This window comes from Neolamprologus brichardi, chromosome 11 (genome assembly GCF_056152115.1).
Source record: "Neolamprologus brichardi isolate AB-2024 chromosome 11, ASM5615211v1, whole genome shotgun sequence".
Taxonomy (NCBI): domain Eukaryota; kingdom Metazoa; phylum Chordata; class Actinopteri; order Cichliformes; family Cichlidae; genus Neolamprologus; species Neolamprologus brichardi.
The window spans coordinates 1,389,856-1,410,318 of record NC_142114.1 but is presented as its reverse complement, the minus strand read 5'-3'; the positions used below and the strand labels follow the sequence as shown (position 1 = coordinate 1,410,318).

The 20,463-nt window shown below is 43.2% G+C and overlaps 1 protein-coding gene across 2 annotated transcripts in view; it reads left to right on the top strand.

Moving 5' to 3' along the window:
* Positions 1-20,463, top strand: part of LOC102794913 (low-density lipoprotein receptor class A domain-containing protein 4-like) — a 275,819-nt gene that overhangs the window by 218,420 nt on the left and 36,936 nt on the right. Inside the window, exon 1 of one of the 2 annotated variants that reach the window (XM_035909969.2) lies at positions 18,677-19,095. The exons of the other annotated variant lie outside the window; for it this stretch is intronic. Coding sequence (XP_035765862.1) covers positions 19,002-19,095 — 94 coding nt within the window. The 5' untranslated portion in view covers positions 18,677-19,001. Of the gene's footprint in view, positions 1-18,676; positions 19,096-20,463 lie in introns of those variants that run through there. 2 annotated transcript variants of the gene reach the window in all.

Below are 20,463 nucleotides of genomic sequence, written 5' to 3'. Positions count from 1 at the left end.
ACATCTAAAATCAATTACCGCACACATACTCAAACACACAATAATAACATGGACTGAACCACCACTCACAACCACTAGCACTTTATACAGCCTCTGTAGAAATTATCCACATATCTCACTGATCTTAACTGTTCTGTGTAAATAATCATTCTGTACATACGATAATTTTTAATCCTACAACTGTTTATAACTTGCATAGTTCACATTTCTGTATAACTGTATATCTCAGATTTCTGTATAGTTTTTTATTTCATATTCATAGCCTGTTCATAGCTTGTACTCACTACAGCCTGTACATACTTATAGTTATATCATATTCATAACATACTTCATACCGTGTACATTATAACAAACCATAATAGACCCATTTCTGTAATATACTTACATATCTATATTATTGCTAATATATTTTGTAATACATCTATATCACGGCTAAAGCACTTCTGGATGGATGCAAACTGCATTTCGTTGCCCTGTACCTGTGACATGTGCAATGACAATAAAGTTGAATTCTATTCTATTCTATTCTATTCTATTCATACGTCACTCAAAGGCTCTTCTTGTGTTGGACAATACCTAACCTAAAGAGGTTAGGTGGAGGGGGGTGTAGTTGTGCTGTTCCAGTTATGGCTCGTTTTGGTACAACAGGCCAGTCCTTATGCACTATTCACACTTTGCAAGCCATCTAGTGGGACCGATTGGACATCTGTTCTATGGCAATAACATGTTGCCTGGTGTTTACTGTGTTGACCAATCAGAGAGACTGTTCCTGACTGGAGACTGGACCATTAGCTCATTAAAAACTGCTTAACGAAGACAGCAGTTGGACACACGGTGCTATTAGAACTGCTTAAACTTTGAGGAAACTGTCCAAACAGAATGAACTATCAGACAGCGTGGGGCCGCTGAGAGCCAGAGGTCATCACAGCAGTGCCACTGTCTCTCAGTTTAACTCTCCCCCTTGTTATTGCTTAATTAAAAGAGGATTTGTGTGGTTTTTTTCTAACTAGCCACATATCCAGAAATCAGATTAAGAGTCCTGGCTGAATATCAGCCCTTGTTTCTTATCTACGAGTTTACCTTTTATTTCACAAAGCTTAATGATAAATTTGGAGGTTTCGCTTTCTTCTCTTTTTAAAATCTGAAACAAAAAAGGAAAACAGCTTTTAAGAAAAGGAGACATGGAGATCAGTGAAAGTTAAAGTTAAAATATGGAATATGAAAGATGGAATATTTCAGAGAGCAGAGCTCGATTAGCTTGCTTGGAAAATAGTGAATGGCTGGGTTTGGATGGTAGTGAAAGCAGACAGACACAGGCAGCTCTCCCACCTGCACACTCAGACCGTCTCGCCAACAAACCAATCACTCTCCGAGGAAGCAGCCTCTCACTGGGTGTCACTGGGCAGACAACAAGCACACGCACTCACACTCACCAAAATCAGAGAACGAAAATCGCAGTACAAATCGCTTTCCAGACCACTGCCAAAAAAATCTCCAGCTCTGTGTTACTGACCGTCTGGATTGTGTCGCTCTTTGCTTCCTGCTAGGCTCTCCGATTCATCTGACACGGTGTGCGTCTGCACAAACATGACAGTCACACATGATTTAAGCATTAAAGAAATACGTGCTGCCAACAACAGCGACCAAATTTATGGTGCCTGAAAACCAGAGGAAAAAAGACATCGCTATGCCAGCCGCACCCAAGACCCTAAACAATGAGTTCGATACGGGGCCGGCCCAACACATGGTGAGAGTTCTAATGAAAATGAGCTTCAGGTGCAATGTCCCGTGTAGTGAGTCGCAGTGACAGCCAATGCAGCATTTGCGACGCTTCGTGAGATCTTGATAACAGAATAGCACATTAGCGCAAGGCTTTTTGCCTTCTATTGCTTAGATGGCAGCTTCTGCAAAGCACAGAGTGCCAACATGAGCACAGTGCACATTTTTCTTTCACAAAACATGATGAAGTGAAAGTCGAATTGTGTCTTATTCCATTCAGGTCTCGAGCACGGTACCAGATGATTCACAAAGTTGCACATCACGAACGGTACTCAGCAAAAGTAAAGCGAGTGTACTATCAAAATTCAATTCAGTTATTTTTATACAGCGCCAAATCACAACAACAGTGACCTCAAGGTGCTTTATATTGTAAGGTAGACCCTACAATAATACATACAGAGAAAAACCCAACAGTCATATGACCCTGTATGAACAAGCACTTTGGCGACAGTGGGAAGGAAAAACTCCCTTTTAACAGGAAGAAACCTCCAGGAAAAACAGGCTCAGGGAGGGGCGGGGCCATCTGCCGCAACCCGGTTGGGGAAAGAAGACAGGACAAAACACATGCCAGAGCCAGAGATTAATAACAAGTATAATTCAGTTCAGAGAGGCTTATTAACATACTGAGTGAGAAAGGTGAAGAAGAAACACTCAATGCAAAACTTTGTCTCAAATGTTGTTAGATTCTTTCTTTTTTTTTTCTTTTTTTTCTCTTTAGATTTTCTCCTGATAATAACTGTTTTTTTTTTAAAGTTGTTGCAAAGTGAAATTAATATAAGATGTAAAAGCTGCTCTCCCAGATGCGTAGGCTGGCTTTAACACCATGAAATCAAAGTAAAATGAGTTCAGTCCCAGTTCTAATGCAACTTCATTATTAATTCTATTTTAAGCAGCCGAAGTAAAAGCCCTCAATAAAAGTAATTGTCTTGACAGTGATATTGTCATATGCTTGGTTATATGTTACCGACGCTTTGTTTAAGGTGAAAACTCATCAAGTGCTCTCAGAAATGTTCTGCCTTAAATGTGTGACCAGGGCTTCTTTTACTTTTACTCCGAGTTCACAAGTGATGGGTGAGTGGAGCGTAAGACTGTAATTAGTTAACATAAATGGACAGACATCAGCTGAACAGCTAAAACTATATTAAGCCACAAGACTTGCTGAGTCTTTATTTATTCACCTTAGACCTCTAGTTTTGCTTTATGGTCCAGTTTTTTTCTGCGTAAAATATCTCACATGTTAAAAAGCTTTACATATCCACTTCACAGCAGCCACTAGATGCCAACAGAGATGCCCTATGACCTGTCTGCTTCGTTGAGGCTTTGAAAACACACATGTAAGCGGTGTGAGGAAGATCTGGGTGAATGACTCTGAGAGCGTGTTGCCTAATAGCATTTTAAGAATATTTTCAGGGACTTTAATAATTCACATTGGCAGCTCACTAGATACTGGGAATCTATCAAATATTATAGCCTGTGAGTCCCAGGGACAATGACACCTACACTCCAGTGTCATCATTTGTCAGATTGTTGCTTTCTTTCACTTTAGTAGCAAAAATGTACAGTTTTTGCCCGGCCGGCAGCACTTCAAGTTCTTTATGTATTATTTAGTGGTGAGTCGAATGAAATTCCATGGTGACAATTAGCTTACGTGTATGTATATGTGTGTGTGTGTGTGTGTGTGTGTGTATATATGTATATATATATATATTTGTATAAATATATAATTACCAAAGTGTTAGTACCCGAAAATGTTGCGTATCTTGGTGTGATGTAGAGTATATCCTGAAAAGTTGAGGAAACTTGACAAGCAGAAGGAAAAAATAACTGGCAGCCCTAAAAAAGTTTCTGAAACAATATCTAAGAGTCATGTCCTTAAGAAACAGGAAATAAATTCAGCAAAAACCTGAAACAGGGCCTGAAAAATGCATCTGGCCTTTTAGTTGATCTAACAACTGTTTACTGAAACCTCATCAGAAACGGTTTTAGTGTGGTTGTCAAGAAGGAACTTGACTCAAAACCAGTGGCAACAGGTCTGATGGAGTGACTGAAATGTTCAAATTGTTGTCAATAAATATATAGGAGATCAGGAACCAGTTGAGCTCTGGCAAAAAACATAGATCTCCTTGGTTGAAAACTTAAAATCTATGTTAAGGTTTTGTGCAACATCCATCCATCTTCTTCCGCTTTATCCGGGGCCGGGTCGCGGGGGCAGCAGCCTAAGCAGAGAAGCCCAGGCCTCCCTCTCCCCAGCCACCTCCTCTAGCTTATCCGGAGGAACACCAAGGCGTTCCCAGGCCAGCCGAGAGATATAATCTCTCCAGCGTGTCCTGGGTCTGCCCCGGGGCCTCCTCCCGGTGGGACATGCCTGGAACACCTCACCCAGGAGGCATCCTGGCATCCAGATGCCCGAACCACCTCAGCTGGCTCCTTTCGATGTGGAGGAGCAGCGGCTCTACTCTGAGCCCCTCCTGGATGGCTGAACCTCTCACCCTATCTCTAAGGGAGAGGCCAGCCACCCTTCGGAGGAAGCTCATTTCCGCTGCTTGTATCCGCGATCTCGTTCTTTCGGTCACTACCCACAGCTCGTGGCCATAGGTGAGGGTAGGGACGTAGATCGACCGGTAAATTGAGAGCTTCGCTTTTACACTCAGCTCTCTCTTCACCACGACGGACCGGTGCAGCGTTCGCATCACTGCGGCCGCAGCACCAATCCGTCTGTCAATCTCCGGCCCCCTTCTCCCATCACTCGCGAACAAGACCCCGAGATACTTGAACTCCTCCACTTGGGGCAGGAACTCATCCCCTACCCGGAGTGGGCACTCCACCCTTTTCCGGCTGAGAACCGTGGCCTCAGATTTGGAGGCAGATTTGGTTTTGTGCAACAACTCCATAAAATAGTAACCATACATTCCCACTAGGCTGCTACTTTACAATTTCAAATGTCAGTGTCTTGTCATGTTCTGATGAGGCTTCATACACGTTCAGCCTTCATTAGTAAGTCTTTAAAAGCAGGTGTATGGAAATAGCACTAAATCCTTAGGACCAGAGAAAGAGAGAAATACTGGGAATTCTGAAGCTCATCTTTCTTAGAAGGGTTGAGGCCAAAAAATGTACATATTGGATATTCCTAAAATATTCAGAGTCTTTGCATTTGAACATATTTCTGTTTTGAATCAGACGTTACAGACTCTTCAGGTTATGCCCCAGCATCTGTCATTATTCCTCACATATGGAGATATAGATCAAACACGCATCGTTTTCGCTGCTAATACCACCCTGTGAGACATTTCTATCTACCACGAATGAGATACCACTGCTGACGTGATGCAGTGTTAATGTTGTTGTGTAGCCTTGCCTTTGGTTTTAGCACCTCAGCAGTGAACGCAGCGGTTACAAGCTGTTGTGGGGTGATCTGTTGACTCCCCATAGTCCTGTTTGCTACTACTGTAAAGAGAGGTTGGGGGGGCGGAGAGGGGGTTTCGCTAGCAACACAAGCTGTGAGCAGGGACGCTCGCTGGCCTGGTACAAGCTGTTAACTCACTGGTCCTGCTGCAGAGCTGTAGGATGGCAGTGAGGCAGACTGTGGTGAACACTGGCTGGGCTGGTACAAGCTGTCACGGTCTGTGCTGTTTACAGGCTGTATGGCGAATGCTGTAGCTAATGAAGCTATATGGTATGATAACATATACGTGTGCGGAGCCCAACCAGTGTGAGCAGGAGTCGCCTGGAAACAGCTGTGTTAGTGTAGGCAGTGTTAGCTTGCCGGTTATGCTAACGTGCTTCTCACTATGTTCTGCCAGGGTGGTAGCAGGTCTGGGGTGCTGCAACATGTTCCCACTGCCATCCATCTGTCAGCCCTTGCTCGGAGCACAGGATCTCTCACCTAATGTAATGTTTTCATTATAGTGCTCAATATGGACGCTATAGCATTTTACGTGGTGTAGCCAGGCAGGCAGAGAGGAGGAGTGTTTGGAGTGTTTGGATCCCAGCAACTTGTTCATATGAGCGTCCATCTGTTCCAGACCTGCTGCCCTCGCAGTCAGAGCTTATGTTGTGACATTCTCGGATGTATGTAACGGATGATATATGAAACCGATATATGAAGTCTCTGTGGAGATGGATTGGTGTTCTAGAGATTTTTCTTGACATGGAAACGAAAAATAGACTGGAGAGAAAAATAGACTGGAAAAAAGATGAAAAAAAGATGAAACTAGGTGTTCATTCGGTACTCGACAGTAATGGAAAATCTCACAATGAGTCAGTCAAGCAGAAACAAAAGGAACAGAAAAATGACCTAATTGGGTCTCACATTCAAAAGTTTAATTAGACTTTATAAAACATCCAGATTATTTTGATTAGAGTTTCAATAAAGAAGATTCAGTCAGTAAAGCTAACCGACTACAGCTAATTGTCATGTTTTTTGGGATGCCATTGCAGCATTTGGTGTCTGGAAAACAAAAACTCCAACATAACACCCACGTAGTATGTGCACTCGACACAGAGAGACTAAGAATAATTATCCTCTTTTTAATTAGGAAAAGACATCAATACTAAAGTAATAGTCGTGTACTTAATTTGTTTTGGCAAGCGATGAGTGAACAAGGTAGGGTAGATGAGGAAGACGAGCCCAGACGGTGCCAATCAGGATAAACAGAATAAGCCTGTACATAAAAGCATGTGTTACTGCTGGTTGTGTGAGAAGGAAAAAAAGTTTCACATTTTTACCCAAACTTCAAACAGTCTGGTTAATAGTCTAAGGAGCTTGGAAAGAAAAGCGCCTGGACTTCTTTAAGTTGCTTGAAGATGTTTCACCTCTCATCCGAGAAGCTTCTTCAGTTCTAGGGTCACATGGTGGAGAGTCCCAGATTTAAACCCAGTGGGAGTTTAAATCTGGGACTCTCCACCTTAGACTATGATGACCTGGATGACTGAGAACCTTCACAGACAGTCTGATTATCTGAAATTAATCTCTAAATTCACCCATCATGGTAAACATGATGCAACCTTTAGCCACAAAATTTGTCTTGGTGCTAAAAGGGGATGATTATTGAATATATGTTAATGGTGTGTAGAAACATGGCTCACAGAAGCATAAAATATGGACATAGCTGTAATGAGGTCACCATTTTTTGCCATCTGGATTTTAGTGCTTTGAAACCAGGTGAGATGAGTGTGGGATGGATCTGACTGTGACACTGAATGCTCATCAGTATGTCCATTACATTTTGTTAGCTATATCCTGAATAATCTTCTTTTTGAAACTTAGAATGATAATAATAATTTCTTCAATATGACCCAACATGAGTGGCTGAACCCATAAACTCTGTTCTCCTAGGACTGGTCAGTGATCTATTGAAAAGCTCAGGTTGCTAGTAAGAAATGTGTATTCCCTGATTGATAATTGCTTCTGCCGGTTGCTGACTGTCACTAAATGAAATTGTTATAAATAGGGTGCTACACCAAATTGCACCTTGTAATTGCTTTGGCGAGTAGCAGGTTGCCAAAGTTGCCAAAGTTTGCATTGAGTGCAGACACTTGCCACTTACTGTGAAGAAGTACGATGCAAACCAGAAATCGAGAATGTTTGCCTTTAAAGTCAACTTTATTCCTGACTGCAAGCAGCACAGTTTAAAAGCTGTAACTTTCACTTGGAAAACTGACACTCGGTTTCTGGTTTGCCTCACACTTTTCACATTTTCACTGCTACTTTGGTGAGTAGTTCACAAGTGTTTGCAGATAAGTCAGTGTCTCCAGTGCAATCTACAGGCAACTGCAGCAACCTGCTAGTGACCAAAGCAATTGCAAAGAGGTTTTTGGTGCATCTTAAACATCTTTCCAGACAGTTTTATGCTAGTTACTGGCAGCAAACACACGCCAACTGATCCCAGAATACACATTTAATGACCAGTGGTTACCAGGGCATCACTGACCGGTCTGTGGGCCTAGCAATTTTCACAAAAACTGGAAACAACCTCCAGCAAACATTTGCAAACAGCAATCAATAAATATTTTTCATCACAATCAGGGGTTGTGGGGTATTTGCAGACAGGTATGTAGTCATTTGTGACCAACGGCTAACTTCTATAGGAAGTCTTTTTTGCAACCGCGGGTGTCGCCCCCTGGTGCTCTTTAAAAAGAATGCCGGTTTAAGGCACTTCCTCTTAGCCTTCACTTTTTATGCATGACCTGATATTGTCGTGTTGGTGTTGTTCCCAGATCATCTTACTAAATGGTGTTCCAGGATCAATATTGCAAGTGACCAATCAGAATGTTGTGACGTCAGACTTTTGCGAGTTCGGGAAAAACCGCCATAAAACAAAAAACTGTACTTAAGCTGCGAGAAACCGCCTCTGTTCGCCGATCAACGGACCCTAACCCTTTAATTAACGGTAAGCAGAATTGAGATTGTCCTTGCAACATTGGAATTTCATAAATGGGCGAATAGCTTGGCGCGCAAAAGAATAACGTCACAACAATGTGATTGTTCACTTGCAATGTTGAACCTGGAACAACATTTTCATGATGATCTGGGAACAACACCAACACGACGATATCAGATCATCCACTTTTTATACCCAGAAGCGATATTAATGTTTTACATTGTCTGTGTGAATGATATGTAAATGATAATGTTGTGCATATCCTGTTAGTGTCTCCAGAAGGCCTTGAAAAATCAGTTATGTCAGTTTTCGTTCAGTCAGGGTTGGGCTTTCAAAGGACTATCAATACAAGACTACTAGGGTACAGTCACGCTAATGTCTCCTAAATCACTTTAGTACAGCAGCGAGCTATGAGCTGAGCTGTGCAGTGACTCTGCCCTCATGCTCATGTGTTATAGATTTAATGATCAGCATATGCTCATTAGAGCTACAAATACACAGTTACAATCACTAGATGTTATAGAGGGCCCTATGCACAGACTTACAAAGACTGGAGGAGAAATACAGCTTCCTCTGTTTTTCATGCTTTTTTTATATGCGGATTGAATGTTGATGCCATGGTTTACACAAAGTGTAGAGCTGTCTGTACAGGCAGCAAACCTGGGGATAAAACAGCCACGTAATGGTATAATGGTTGCTGTGAATTGCCTGCAGTGAGAACAGCTGCCACATTGAGTGCAAGCAAACGCTTGCTTTGTATTTTGTGACAATACCAACTCTGAAAAAACCAAAAGGAAAGTGAAAAAGCCAGCGCGCTGAAGCACTGTTGTCCAGCACTGGACAACTGGCTTCAACTCTTTTTGAAGTCAGCTGTCTGCACATGTAAAACAGCGGCTCACTTAAAAGCTGTTTGAAAATCAGATTGCATGTGTGCTTCTGTGTTTTCGTAGCCATTGAGTGCTTTTGCACACACGTGTGCGTCTGTTTGCATGCACTCTCAGCAGCAGGAGGCTGTAACGTGTACCGTGCACACTCTGTAATCACCGCTGTTTATGACTGCATAAAATAACACTCGCTCGCTCTTTCTGTCCCCCTTCCCTCACTTTTACAGACACACATTTACAGCTGCTGTCTCACTGGCTGTGTGATTATCGCCGTCTGGTTCGGGGCTCTTATCAGTGTTGTGACGGAAGTGCGCACGCACACAACACACCTTCAGCCTGCCTGGCTCTCTCCTTCACTTTTCCTTCTCTTTTTCTTCCTCTCTCTATTCCTCTTGCTCAGCTGTGTCGCGTCCTTTCCCCAGCGGCATCGTGGTGTTGCGTCTGCGCTTGCCTTGCCGAGCTGTGTGCCAGTTCAGGATTGGCATTAAAGCCAGACATGAGCTCATCGGCCCAGCTGGGCAGACAGCCCATTACAATGCTCAGCAGAGCCCTACCGCAGGGGTGAAAAGAGCTCAATACCTGCTGATTATCTACTCTTCCTCTCTGTCTGTGCCTCTGTGTCCCTCCCTCACTCACTCACTGGCTTTTGCTTTCACTTTGTTTCTTCTTTTTTCGTTGGCACCTCTCTTTTCCCTCTCTGCTTTTTCTTTTCTCTGTTATTCCTCGACTTTTTCCTTTTCTTACCTTTTTCTTCTACTTTCCCTTTTTTTTTTTTTATCTTCCCTTTATTCATTTTTTCTTTTATATTCCCACTTTCTTTTCTCTCCTCCCCTGTTTTATCTCATTTTCTCCTCATACATTTTCTTCTTCTATGGTTTCCTTTTATCTTGCCTTGTCTTTCCTCCTGTCCTCCTTTTGCTCACCTTCTCTTCGTTTTTCTTCTCGTCTTCTCTCCATTCATCCCTTTGCTCTCAGTATCCTCCACCTCAGGCCCTCTCTTCGTGAACTGTCTTATTCACACACACACACACACACACACACACACACACACACACACACACACACACACACACTCTGCATCCTTCTGTCTGCTCCGTCATCCCCCTTTCTCTTCTTCTAGCTATCTGTCTCTGACACACACATGCATAACTTTTCACTGAGAGCTGTGGTGTCATTGCAGTGGAGCCTGTGGCAGTAAGAGAGGTAGGGAGGGGTATTCTTTTCAAATGACAGGGGTGTAAGTGAGGTGTGTGCATTTGTGTGTGTGTATGTGTGTGAAAATGACAGGGGTGGGAAGCCAGACAGCTGGTGCACCTGTGTGGACAGGATATGACACGGCACTGCAGCCAGACAAGGGCAGGAAGCTGCAAATATGATGTGGCATGCCAGACGTTTTTATTGAACGCAACTCTCTACTCTGCAATCTGACTGTCTGGAGTGGCCTTTCTGTTACTTAGCGCTCCGCTGAAGATGCCGAGCTACAGTCGATGCCTAAGCAAACACTCTCTCTCTCTCTTTCTCTCTCCCTTTCTCTCCTCCCTCGCTCTCCAGCGTTGTCAGCTGGTGAGATGCATTGCGGTTAATTCATGAATCCCATTCAGCCTTGTTATTAAGGCTGAGTCATATCCATCTTTTGTTCTGACATTTGGAAAGGCATTCAGTAATACCCACTCCACACAGAAGTCACGGGGTGTTTCGAGTTATTAGTCTGACTGAAAATGTTATGTTATAGTCAAAATGGATCCTTCGTCACGCGCAAATACTTTCATCACACGAGTCCCACGACAGAGGCTTTTTTGGGATAAACAGGCATTAGTGATGCAGGCAAGAAACTGCTCTTCTTCTTCCTCTGTGCTGTGTTCATTTGCAGTGTCACAGGTTATCCCATACGGTTCACAGCCCGTCAGTTTCTGCTCTTCCTCTGATTTTTGAGGGGAGTTCTGTGGCCACATGGATGAATATTTCATTCAGTTATTTGTTTCCACTGTATTAACCATCTTTGCTGTTTTGGGAATGATTTCCGCCTCCTATTTATTTGTTTATTTGGTCAGTATTCCAAAAACAAAAGGTATTTTGTCACCTGTGCAGTCCAGTCACCTTCTCAAAGAAGGAAGACGTATTTCTTTTGTTCTGCATGCAACTCCATCCACCTGCATGTCAATTTTCAACTGGAAAACTTGCATGTTAAAAAATGTTTTTAACATCCTAAAAAGATTCATTTTAACCCAAAATCGAGTTTAGCGTTAGTTCCTCAAGGGTATGAGCTCACTGATCAACAGATTCATTGCATATGCAAGCTGCTTTGAAACCCACCTCTACCTCAAAATCTCCTTTTATGCCTTTTCTGACTGTTTTGATTTGATTGGCTGTTTTATTTTGAACACGCAAAAAAAAGTATTAGAAAAAAAAGAAAGTTGCCATGAACAACTCTGTATAGCACACAATTTACTTGCTCGAAAAGGAAACGGATAAAGTTTACACTTGCAACAAATCAGTGTTCATTGAGATATAATGAGACTATATATATTTATAACTGTATCCAAGGCTACACACACTTAGATAGTACACATTGCAAAACAACAAACTACATTTTTTCACTAACGAATACCTCCTATGATTAACATCCCTCTAAGTGAAAATGATCTCCTTTTATTTGTTTTTAAACTGAGTTATGATTGGACATTCTTTTAATCCCACCCTTAAACTTTTCCACACACATAAACACATGTGATGTTTTTATGCCCATGAAACCCTTTGAACCTCTACATGTGCTGACACCTGCTCTGTGCTGCACTGGGGCCCTGCTGCTGCTCTGGGGGCTCACAGTAAATCACTGTAAATGGAAATCTTCTTTTGACTATAAGGGCCTTGACTAAAAAAGCTTTGGCTCTGACATACGACCGCCAGCAAACAAACCTCATATGTATATAACAGCAGCGCATTAGTTGGCATTTTCTACCTAAATGTTAGTATTTATGTTACATTTGGATGGAAACTACTACTTTCACACCTGTAATTTTACCCAGTGATTCAGATAACTGACAAGATGATAAAAGATGCATTAGTGCTTTTATGCCCCGGTCCTTTAAAGCAGCGGTCTCCAACCTTTTTTGCGCCACGGACCGGTTTATGCCCGGCAATATTTTCATGGACCGGCCTTTAAGGTGTCGCGGATAAATTCAACAAAATAAAACTAGTACCGGTACCGAAAAAAAGAAGATTTATTCATAACACGCATGAAAAGACCCAGGAAAACCGAGTAAACGATAAAAACGATAACAAAATGGGGTGGCTGTAGCTCAGGTGGTAGAGCAGGTCATCTACTGATCGGAAGGTTGGTGGTTCGATCCCTGGCTTCCCCAGTCTGCATGCCAAATATCCTTGGGCAAGATACTAACCCCAAATTGCTCTCCGATGCATCCATCGGAGTATGAATGTGTGTGAATGTTACTTAGAAAGCACTTAGAAAAATGTGCTTGTGCGAATGGGTGAATGTACAAGTTGTGTACAGCGCTTTGAGTGCTCAGAAAGAGTAGAAAAGCGCTATATAAGAACCAGTCCATTTACCAAAATAACGCTGAAAACCGATAAAAACCCTGAAAACTATACATTTCACACCTGAGCCTCAACTCTCGCGGCCCGGTACCAAACAACTCACGGACTGGTACTGGTCCGGGGGTTGGGGACCGCTGCTTTAAAGAATCATGCTGAAAACAAACCAAGAGGTGATCACATATGGACAGACAGGTCAGTTTTGGTGTGCTGGCAGTTTTGGAGATAGTTTGGAGATCCTTTAATAAACATACAAATTTACCTGATGAAAATAGGTAAATGTACACAGGCGTAATCAGGAACATACAAAAAAATACAAAAAGTAAACCTTTTTCAGCAGAAAAATAGCCTTGTGTGACTGTAATATTATGCATAATACATCATAGATTATCATTACATGAGCATGAATACAGAAGTGAGCTTCCTTGTATGTGGCCTTTCCTTTATTGACCTTAAAGGAGCAAAAGATTCCTAATTAGCCCAATTACCTGATTAGTTCACATCTTCAAACGTCTTTCTTTGTCAGTCAGTAATTAAAGTAAATTCAATGAAAATGTAGATCATAACATTTAAGAAGTTGAGTGTTGAGTACTTTTGCTTAAAAATCCCTTAATTATGTTAGTCAACAAATCAATAAATGAATTATTGCTGCTCTGTTGGGGTATACTTTAGAGATTTAAAGGGTCCTGAATATCCTGAAGGGATACTTTAAGCCAGGGGTGGGCAATTCCAGGCCTCGAGGGCCGGTGTCCCTGCAGGTTTTAGATGTGTCCTTGAACCAACACAGCTGATTTAAATGGCTAAATTAGCTCCTCAACTTGTCCTGAAGTTCTCCAGAGGCCTGGTGACAAACTAATCATGTGATTCAGGTGTGTTGACCCAAGGTGCAATCTAAAGCCTGCAGGACACCGGCCCTCGAGGCCTGGAATTGCCCACCCCTGCTTTAAGCAGTCATATAGAAGCAACTACCTGTTTGCTGTGTTTTCAGCAGAAAATGATGTCCCACTTGCAGCACACTGTTCTGTAAAATATTACGTTATATACCTGTTTTTACTGTGATTTTTGATTATAATTTAACCAGAAATAAAAGAGTTGATTCAAAACTCAGATTCAGAGGTGTCGGCATAGTTTTCTGTATAAAAAGAAAAAAAAAAAATACTGTATTTAGTGTAAAGTATAACTGTGATTTGCCCTTTAAACAGCTCACTGTGAGAACTTTAATTTGTCTTTAAAAAAATGAGCCGTAGAAACGGACTCTTTTATTTTTCTCTGTGTCCTCCTCTCTGCTCCTCCGTGCCATCTGATGAAGACGAGGCATAATTGACTCAAAGCTTAAACCTTTGCCTGGGAGACAGCTTTGATTTCACAAGTAATGGAGCGACAGAGAGGAGACACGAGAAGGACTGAAGCAGACACCAGGGAAGGAAAGCAACTTTTTCCACTCCGTGTTTGGGATGCTGGATGGAAACAGGCCTCTTTCTGAGATGAGCCACAAGATGGCGCTATAAAGTAGCTTGCAGCTCAGCACCACACTGGCTGGGATGGAGAAGTTGCCCTTGTTTTTTTAAGAGGGGAGGGATGGAGCTACCTTCAACTGAGGCCTTCGCTGTGCTGCTTTTTCCCCACTACTGGCCCGACCGCATCACTGATGCACTCATGGTCTCCTCACAAACAACTCATGTAAACTCTGAGTCATCCGTGGCATCTTTGATACTGTTACTGTTACTCCTACTGTCTTACTGTCATCTGTCAGCTGTCTTTTTATCTGGAAAGTCACGGGGAAGTGACAGGTGGGAAATGGTCCGTGTATCCAAACATACATATGCATGAGACGGGCATCTCGTGGCTAAAGATGGACCTGTTGCCATCCGAAGTGTGGGTTTTGTGCAGACACACGGTGGTGGTGTTTCCTCTCCTGTCTATGCTGCATTAAAAAGTGTGCATTGTCAGATCTTTAAAGGGCCGCCACGTTAACGCGTGGCGCTTCGATTCACAAAACAGCAGCAACAGTAACACTAACACTGCAGTGAACTCCTGAGTAAGCATGTGTGAGCAGGAAAGCCCGCACTCCCAAAGTTCCAAAAATAGATCCACGTGCACGTGCCGAGCATGATAAAGCTATCAACCTAAAGTTAGGATTCCTCAAATACACGATGAGACAGACGTTTCCCGAGAGACCCACAGAAGAGAGCGCCTGTGTGTGTGTGCAGACTATAGGCGGGTGGGGGTGGAGTCGGGGGCTGGTAGACACGAGTGCATTTGGTATTCAGCCGTGCCTAGTATTTATCTGTCTGCTAGCTGTCTGGTCTGGTCTGGCCTGTTAGTGGTGTCACCCTGCGTGCTCCCCAGGGGACTAAATTGACGCTCCAGACAGACTGTGCATGTGTGCGCTTGCATTTTTGTGGTTGTGGTGGTGGATGGATGCGGGTTGCAAGAGGGTGAATCGATGTGTGTCTGTCTGTGGATGAGAGCTTGTCTGGGAAGTGTGCATGGCTGTGACCTCAGATCAAGACATAAAAAAAAATTATAAAAAATGGTCTTTAGTGCATCGATATCGTTGCTTTACCTGACAACACAGCAGCGCCACAATTTGTTGCTTCAATACAATTATGACAGCTGCCAGGCGTTTGTAAATTGTTTCAGGGTCACACAGTCTGTTCTCTTCCAAAGGTGTCAGTCCACTCGTAGAGGAGTGTAGAAGCCACTGTCAAGGAAAATATTTTTGCATGATTGGATATAGAACTTGGCTAGTGATGCGGCACTTAATGCAGAACATCTGTCGGAGGTCTTTGCTTTCCCCATTTACTTATTTTCCTTCACAGAGGTCCATTTCGTTTTATTGCCTTCGGTTACTGATGTCTTCAGAGTGAAAACGGTCAAACCGCACCCCCTCTGAGCAGGCATTTCTCATTTTTCACTCCCAGCACACACGATATGTGATGTGATTTTCTCCCATGGCATTTCTATGATTTGCTGCAGAAGTGGTGTGCAAGAGAGCAGGCCTGTGATCAGAAGAGCCATTCCTATATTATTCCCTCTTTGCTCTATTTTCTTGGAATGCCACCTGGAAGAGCTTCATTCGTCCTGTAAAATGGTCCGTGGACCATCATGAGGCCATGCAGTTGGTAAAAGGCTGTAAGCCTGGCCCGCTCATTACTCCAATCATCATCTCTGGTCTTTCATATAATTACTTGTTGCCAGTTCATGCTTTCCATGTGCACAGACTGATGAGGTTCCATTTACACTAGAACAGGTCACACGTCCATCTGCTACATTTATTTTTTTCCCCACATAAATGGCAACTTTGTGAAGCTAATGTCCAAGTAGTAAAAATTGCAGTTCCTTTAACATCCACTTGAGGCTGTGTCCAAAAGTGAGTCAGTCCCCATAGACTTTTGTGTTAAAATGCCCAAAGTCATCCATCAGAATGACTTTGTACTGGGATGGTGTGGAGACCAGTGTTGCCATTCTGATGGACAGGTATGCCAACAAAAGTATTGGTAGCTGGAAGCTGTTTGCTCGGTTTCAACTACACTAATTCAAGTCACTGAATTAGACCACCTGATTGTTTTTGTGCTGTTGGTACCTTTTGGAATTATCTGACCAATAATAAAAATAAATAGCATGCTCTGCATTACAAGCCAACCAAAACTCAGTTTTGCTGATTGAGGTTCTCTTATTTTATTGCAGTTACTTGACTGTCAGACATTTACACATGTTCATAATGGGCATGAGGTCATGGTAATTTTAGGTGTTTCTGGAGAGGAATGATTGTAAAGCATACACATTTAATGACTTTAAAGAACAAGTATTGGGTGTTGGGTGCACAAGTTTGTGTAAATTGGAGAAAATCCAAAATAAATTCAGATTCAAAACACCACTAATATTTGGTTAAACAGCAACTTGCATCTTGACCAGATGCTTTTGGTTTGACATCAACAAACTTCTGGCATAATTCTGGCTGGATATTTGACCACTGGATGGTTTCCTGGCACAAACCTGGCTTATAAGCATAGTCCAAATAAACAAGCCTAATGCCTTCTAGAGAGAAGTATTATGGAAAGACAAAACAAAGCTATTTGTTCACAATGAATAGATGTATGTTTTATGTCTGGAGGATTATAGGTGAGGCTTTCAAACTTAAAAACACTGTACCAACTGGTCAAGCATGGTAGTGGCACCATCATACTCAGTGGCGTTTGTGCTGTCAGTGATACTGGTAGAAGTAGTAGAAACATTCTCCCACTTCACCTCAAATCAACAGCTACACAGCTGAAATTGAGGCATAATTGGACGTTAAATCAAGAGAAACATACATGAAAACTGGTTTTGGAATGGATAAAGCAGGCTAACATTAAGCTGCCAGAATGGCTTTCCAAAAGCCCTGACCTAATGAACATTTGTGGACCATGCTTAAAAATCAGGATTATGTGAAAAAATCAATCAATTACACAAAGAAGAGTAATTAAATATCCACTCAGAATTATCCTAAAAGCTTAGTGATGGCTACCAAAAGCATCTGATAAATATAACATTTGATAAGGGATATTAAACCAAATACAGTGTACACTTTTGACACGTTTGGATAATCCAAATATGGGGATCCAAAATAAAGTAAAACTTGAGCACCCAATTCTTGTCAGAGTTTAAAGAACAGTTGAAATAAATTATGAAAAGCCCATGACATTAATGCCTAATGACTACGTGTAAATCTTTGACCTCAACTAAACATGTGTCTGTGCTTTACAGGCACATGATTTATAGATGCAGCTTGCTAACCAAGTTTGCTAACCTTAGTAATGTGATCTCTGACATGGCAGTGACCAATGTGGGAAGCCCAGAAATCTTTAAAACACAGCTTATGGTTCCAAACAGCAATAGGATGGGGAAAAAAAGTGACTTCAGGACTACTAGATCAAGAGTTCCTGCAACACTTATAGCAAAATATAGCAGAATACACGAATGTGTTTCCTTGTAGAGCAGATCTTTTAATAATACATAATTTAAAAAAAACCAATGTGAATTCTCTTGCACAGCCTCAATGATGTGTTCGAAATAAAGTATACTTTATAACCTTTATAGTATATTAGAGTATCATTTATAGTATCTTTAGATGAACATGCAAATTCAGGAATCTAATATGACCAGCTAAGAGACTATTAACCTACTACTCTTTTTATCCTCTGCACAAATAAAGTCAAAAACTTGCAAGCTCTATGATGACCTTACTTGGTCTCTGAACCTTAGCTTGGGAACCTCCTGGACTAGAGTGGCATTCAGAGCCCCTCTCAGATTTGAGCAGCCCAGTTTATTTATAGACTGTGTATGTGTGTGTTTGTGTGTGTTGGATGAAATGGCTGCACTGTTGGTTAGATTAAGCAGGGATGTGCTGGGGGCGGGGGGTTTGCCTCTCTGCTGCACATGTGGCCCTGAACCACAAGACTAGCTTGGGGGGTCACCTCAAGGTTAGCCCCTTTAAAGAGCCGACTATATTGGCTGTGGCCGGCCATAACAAGGGAGTGAAACTCGAAGCGCTTTCCCCACCCTCCCCAAAAAACACACCAGACCTACCAGGTCCAGCCCTCCTCTCTCCCCCCAACTCCTTTCTCTCACAGCCATTGTCAACCACGACCCGTCTGCTAGATTTCTAAGTCAGGTCAGCCACCCCTTTCAGCCTCACCAATGTGCGGCCTGCCCCCTGCACCCAGACACGCGTGCACACTACCATAAAGTACAGCCGCTGTCCCATCCTCTGCCCATTGCTGCCTTCAAGTGCTCCTCTTGCAATTCATTGTCATATTAAAATGTGGGAATGTGAATGCATTTGATGGTCATTAATTAGAAGATTTGTTGGATTTAGTGTCAATTTTACATACAGGGTGTGGGACTACGTTTATTTCGTTGCTTTTCCCCCCTTAGCTGGCTAAAGTCAGGGTAGTGATATTTCTTAGCGCTCCTGAAGGCAGCGCCTCCTCCCTCCCCTACCCCCCACCACCCCGTCGCTGTCCCTCCCCCGAAGCTCTCTGATAGGCCGCTGCGGCATTCTGTCAGTTTACGGGCGTGGCTTGAGGACGCCGTGTCTGCCGTGCTGTAGTAGGGTAAAGACAGCTGCTCTCAGCGACGGAGGAAGGAACGGAAAAAGCCGTACAATGCATTAGCCGCAGGCAATGGCTCGTCCCCAGCTCTCCCAGTGATTCTCTCACCGAGCCGCTCCGAGAGAATTATGGCGTGAGAAAAGCCGTGGGATAATTAAAGCGAAACTGTCGGGAGTTACTTGTAGCGGCAGACTCTGCTGCTGCTGCCTGGAAGTTTTTCGTTGTTTTCCCGTCGGGGGGCCCCGACGCTGGCGGCGGCGGCGGCGGCGGCGGCTCTCTCCCCGGAGCGGTGTCCCGGTCTGCCCAGCCCCATGCAAAACCTAACGGCTCCTGGCGGCCCCGGCAACTCCAATGTCACCTGCTCCTGCAACTGCACCGCTTCCCAGCCACAGGGAATGGAGATATGTGAGTAACATTAGCTGCTCCTCTTACGAGTTCTCCTGACCTTAAAAACCTACCGACAGACTTTAGTGCCTAATCCGTTTTATGTGCACTCTCCAGTGTGGCAACAGAAGCACAACAAATCAGACTTAGTGTTCATCCAACACGGTTAAACAGTTCTGCTATTAACTCGCTGTGGGCCGCTCTAAATACCTTAGAGGAAACCGATAATTCTTCTGTATGGACTTTCAGTATGTCTGCGCTGTCCAGCAGAAAGTTTATGGTGACCTCATAGCACTTAGTGGTATTTATAACCTCTTTTATTGTCTTTATTTGACTTAAAGTGTGTCTCTACCACACCGTGTGGACTTTTTAGTGCTTATGTCAGGCGTTGGCGTACGTTTAAGCTCTTAGGTGCCCATTACTATTAATCGGGCACACTGTAGTACTCAACAGTTAGCTTATTAGGAAATATCAATATGTGTGTACTTCCAGCTTAGTACTAAAAAAGCTTTTAACAATCTATTGCGTTTTCCAGAAGTAGTATTTTTTTCTCACTTGAAGTTGGTTTTACAGTGTATGACCCTATAGGGCTGCCTGGCTGTGCAAATACTCTCGGAGCTCACCACAGAGGGTTAAATAGTTTGCCTGTCAGCACAGACAGGAAACGCTTGAATGGTATGTTATGTCTGTCTGCCTTCTGAGCGGCCCAAAGAGAAACTATCATTATCAGCTCTGCTCTAATGCTGCTGCCTGCTAGATCCACTGCAGATGTTCCTCTTTATGACTGAGCATTCAGGAAAAAAGAAAAAAAAACGCACAGCAGGCAGACATGTAGAGACAGCAGAGGACAGCCAGACGCACAGCGAGTGTATCCATGCAGTGTGACAGGTCTACAGACAGACAGAGGAAGACAAATAAACAGGAGACGGGCACATAGCAGACAAGGCGGGTAGATTCACAACCAGGCAGCCAGGCAAGTACCGACAAAGATATAAACAGAGATGCGGGAGAGCCAGACAGGCAGATATATTGACAGACAGACACGCAGACAAGCTACAGACGTATGGACAGAAGGACAGACAGAGTTACACTGATGTGTAATTTCCACTGGGGTCGAGGCCAGGGCCGGGCAACATGAGGTGAACACAGGATATTAGATTCAGATTTGGCAGCAGAGTGTGGTTGTGCTGACGCCACATTGCAACCAAGAAGTAAGTGTGTGTGTGCGCGCCTGTGCGCTTATCTGGCAGACTGACTGGTGTTCCTCCATTCGTTTTTCTGTGGCATCATGGTACTGCTAGCCAGGAAAAGCACATAGTCAGGCATGAAGTGGTGTACGCACAGATCGACTGGTACAGCACGGAGCCTAATTAGATAATCCAGGAGGAC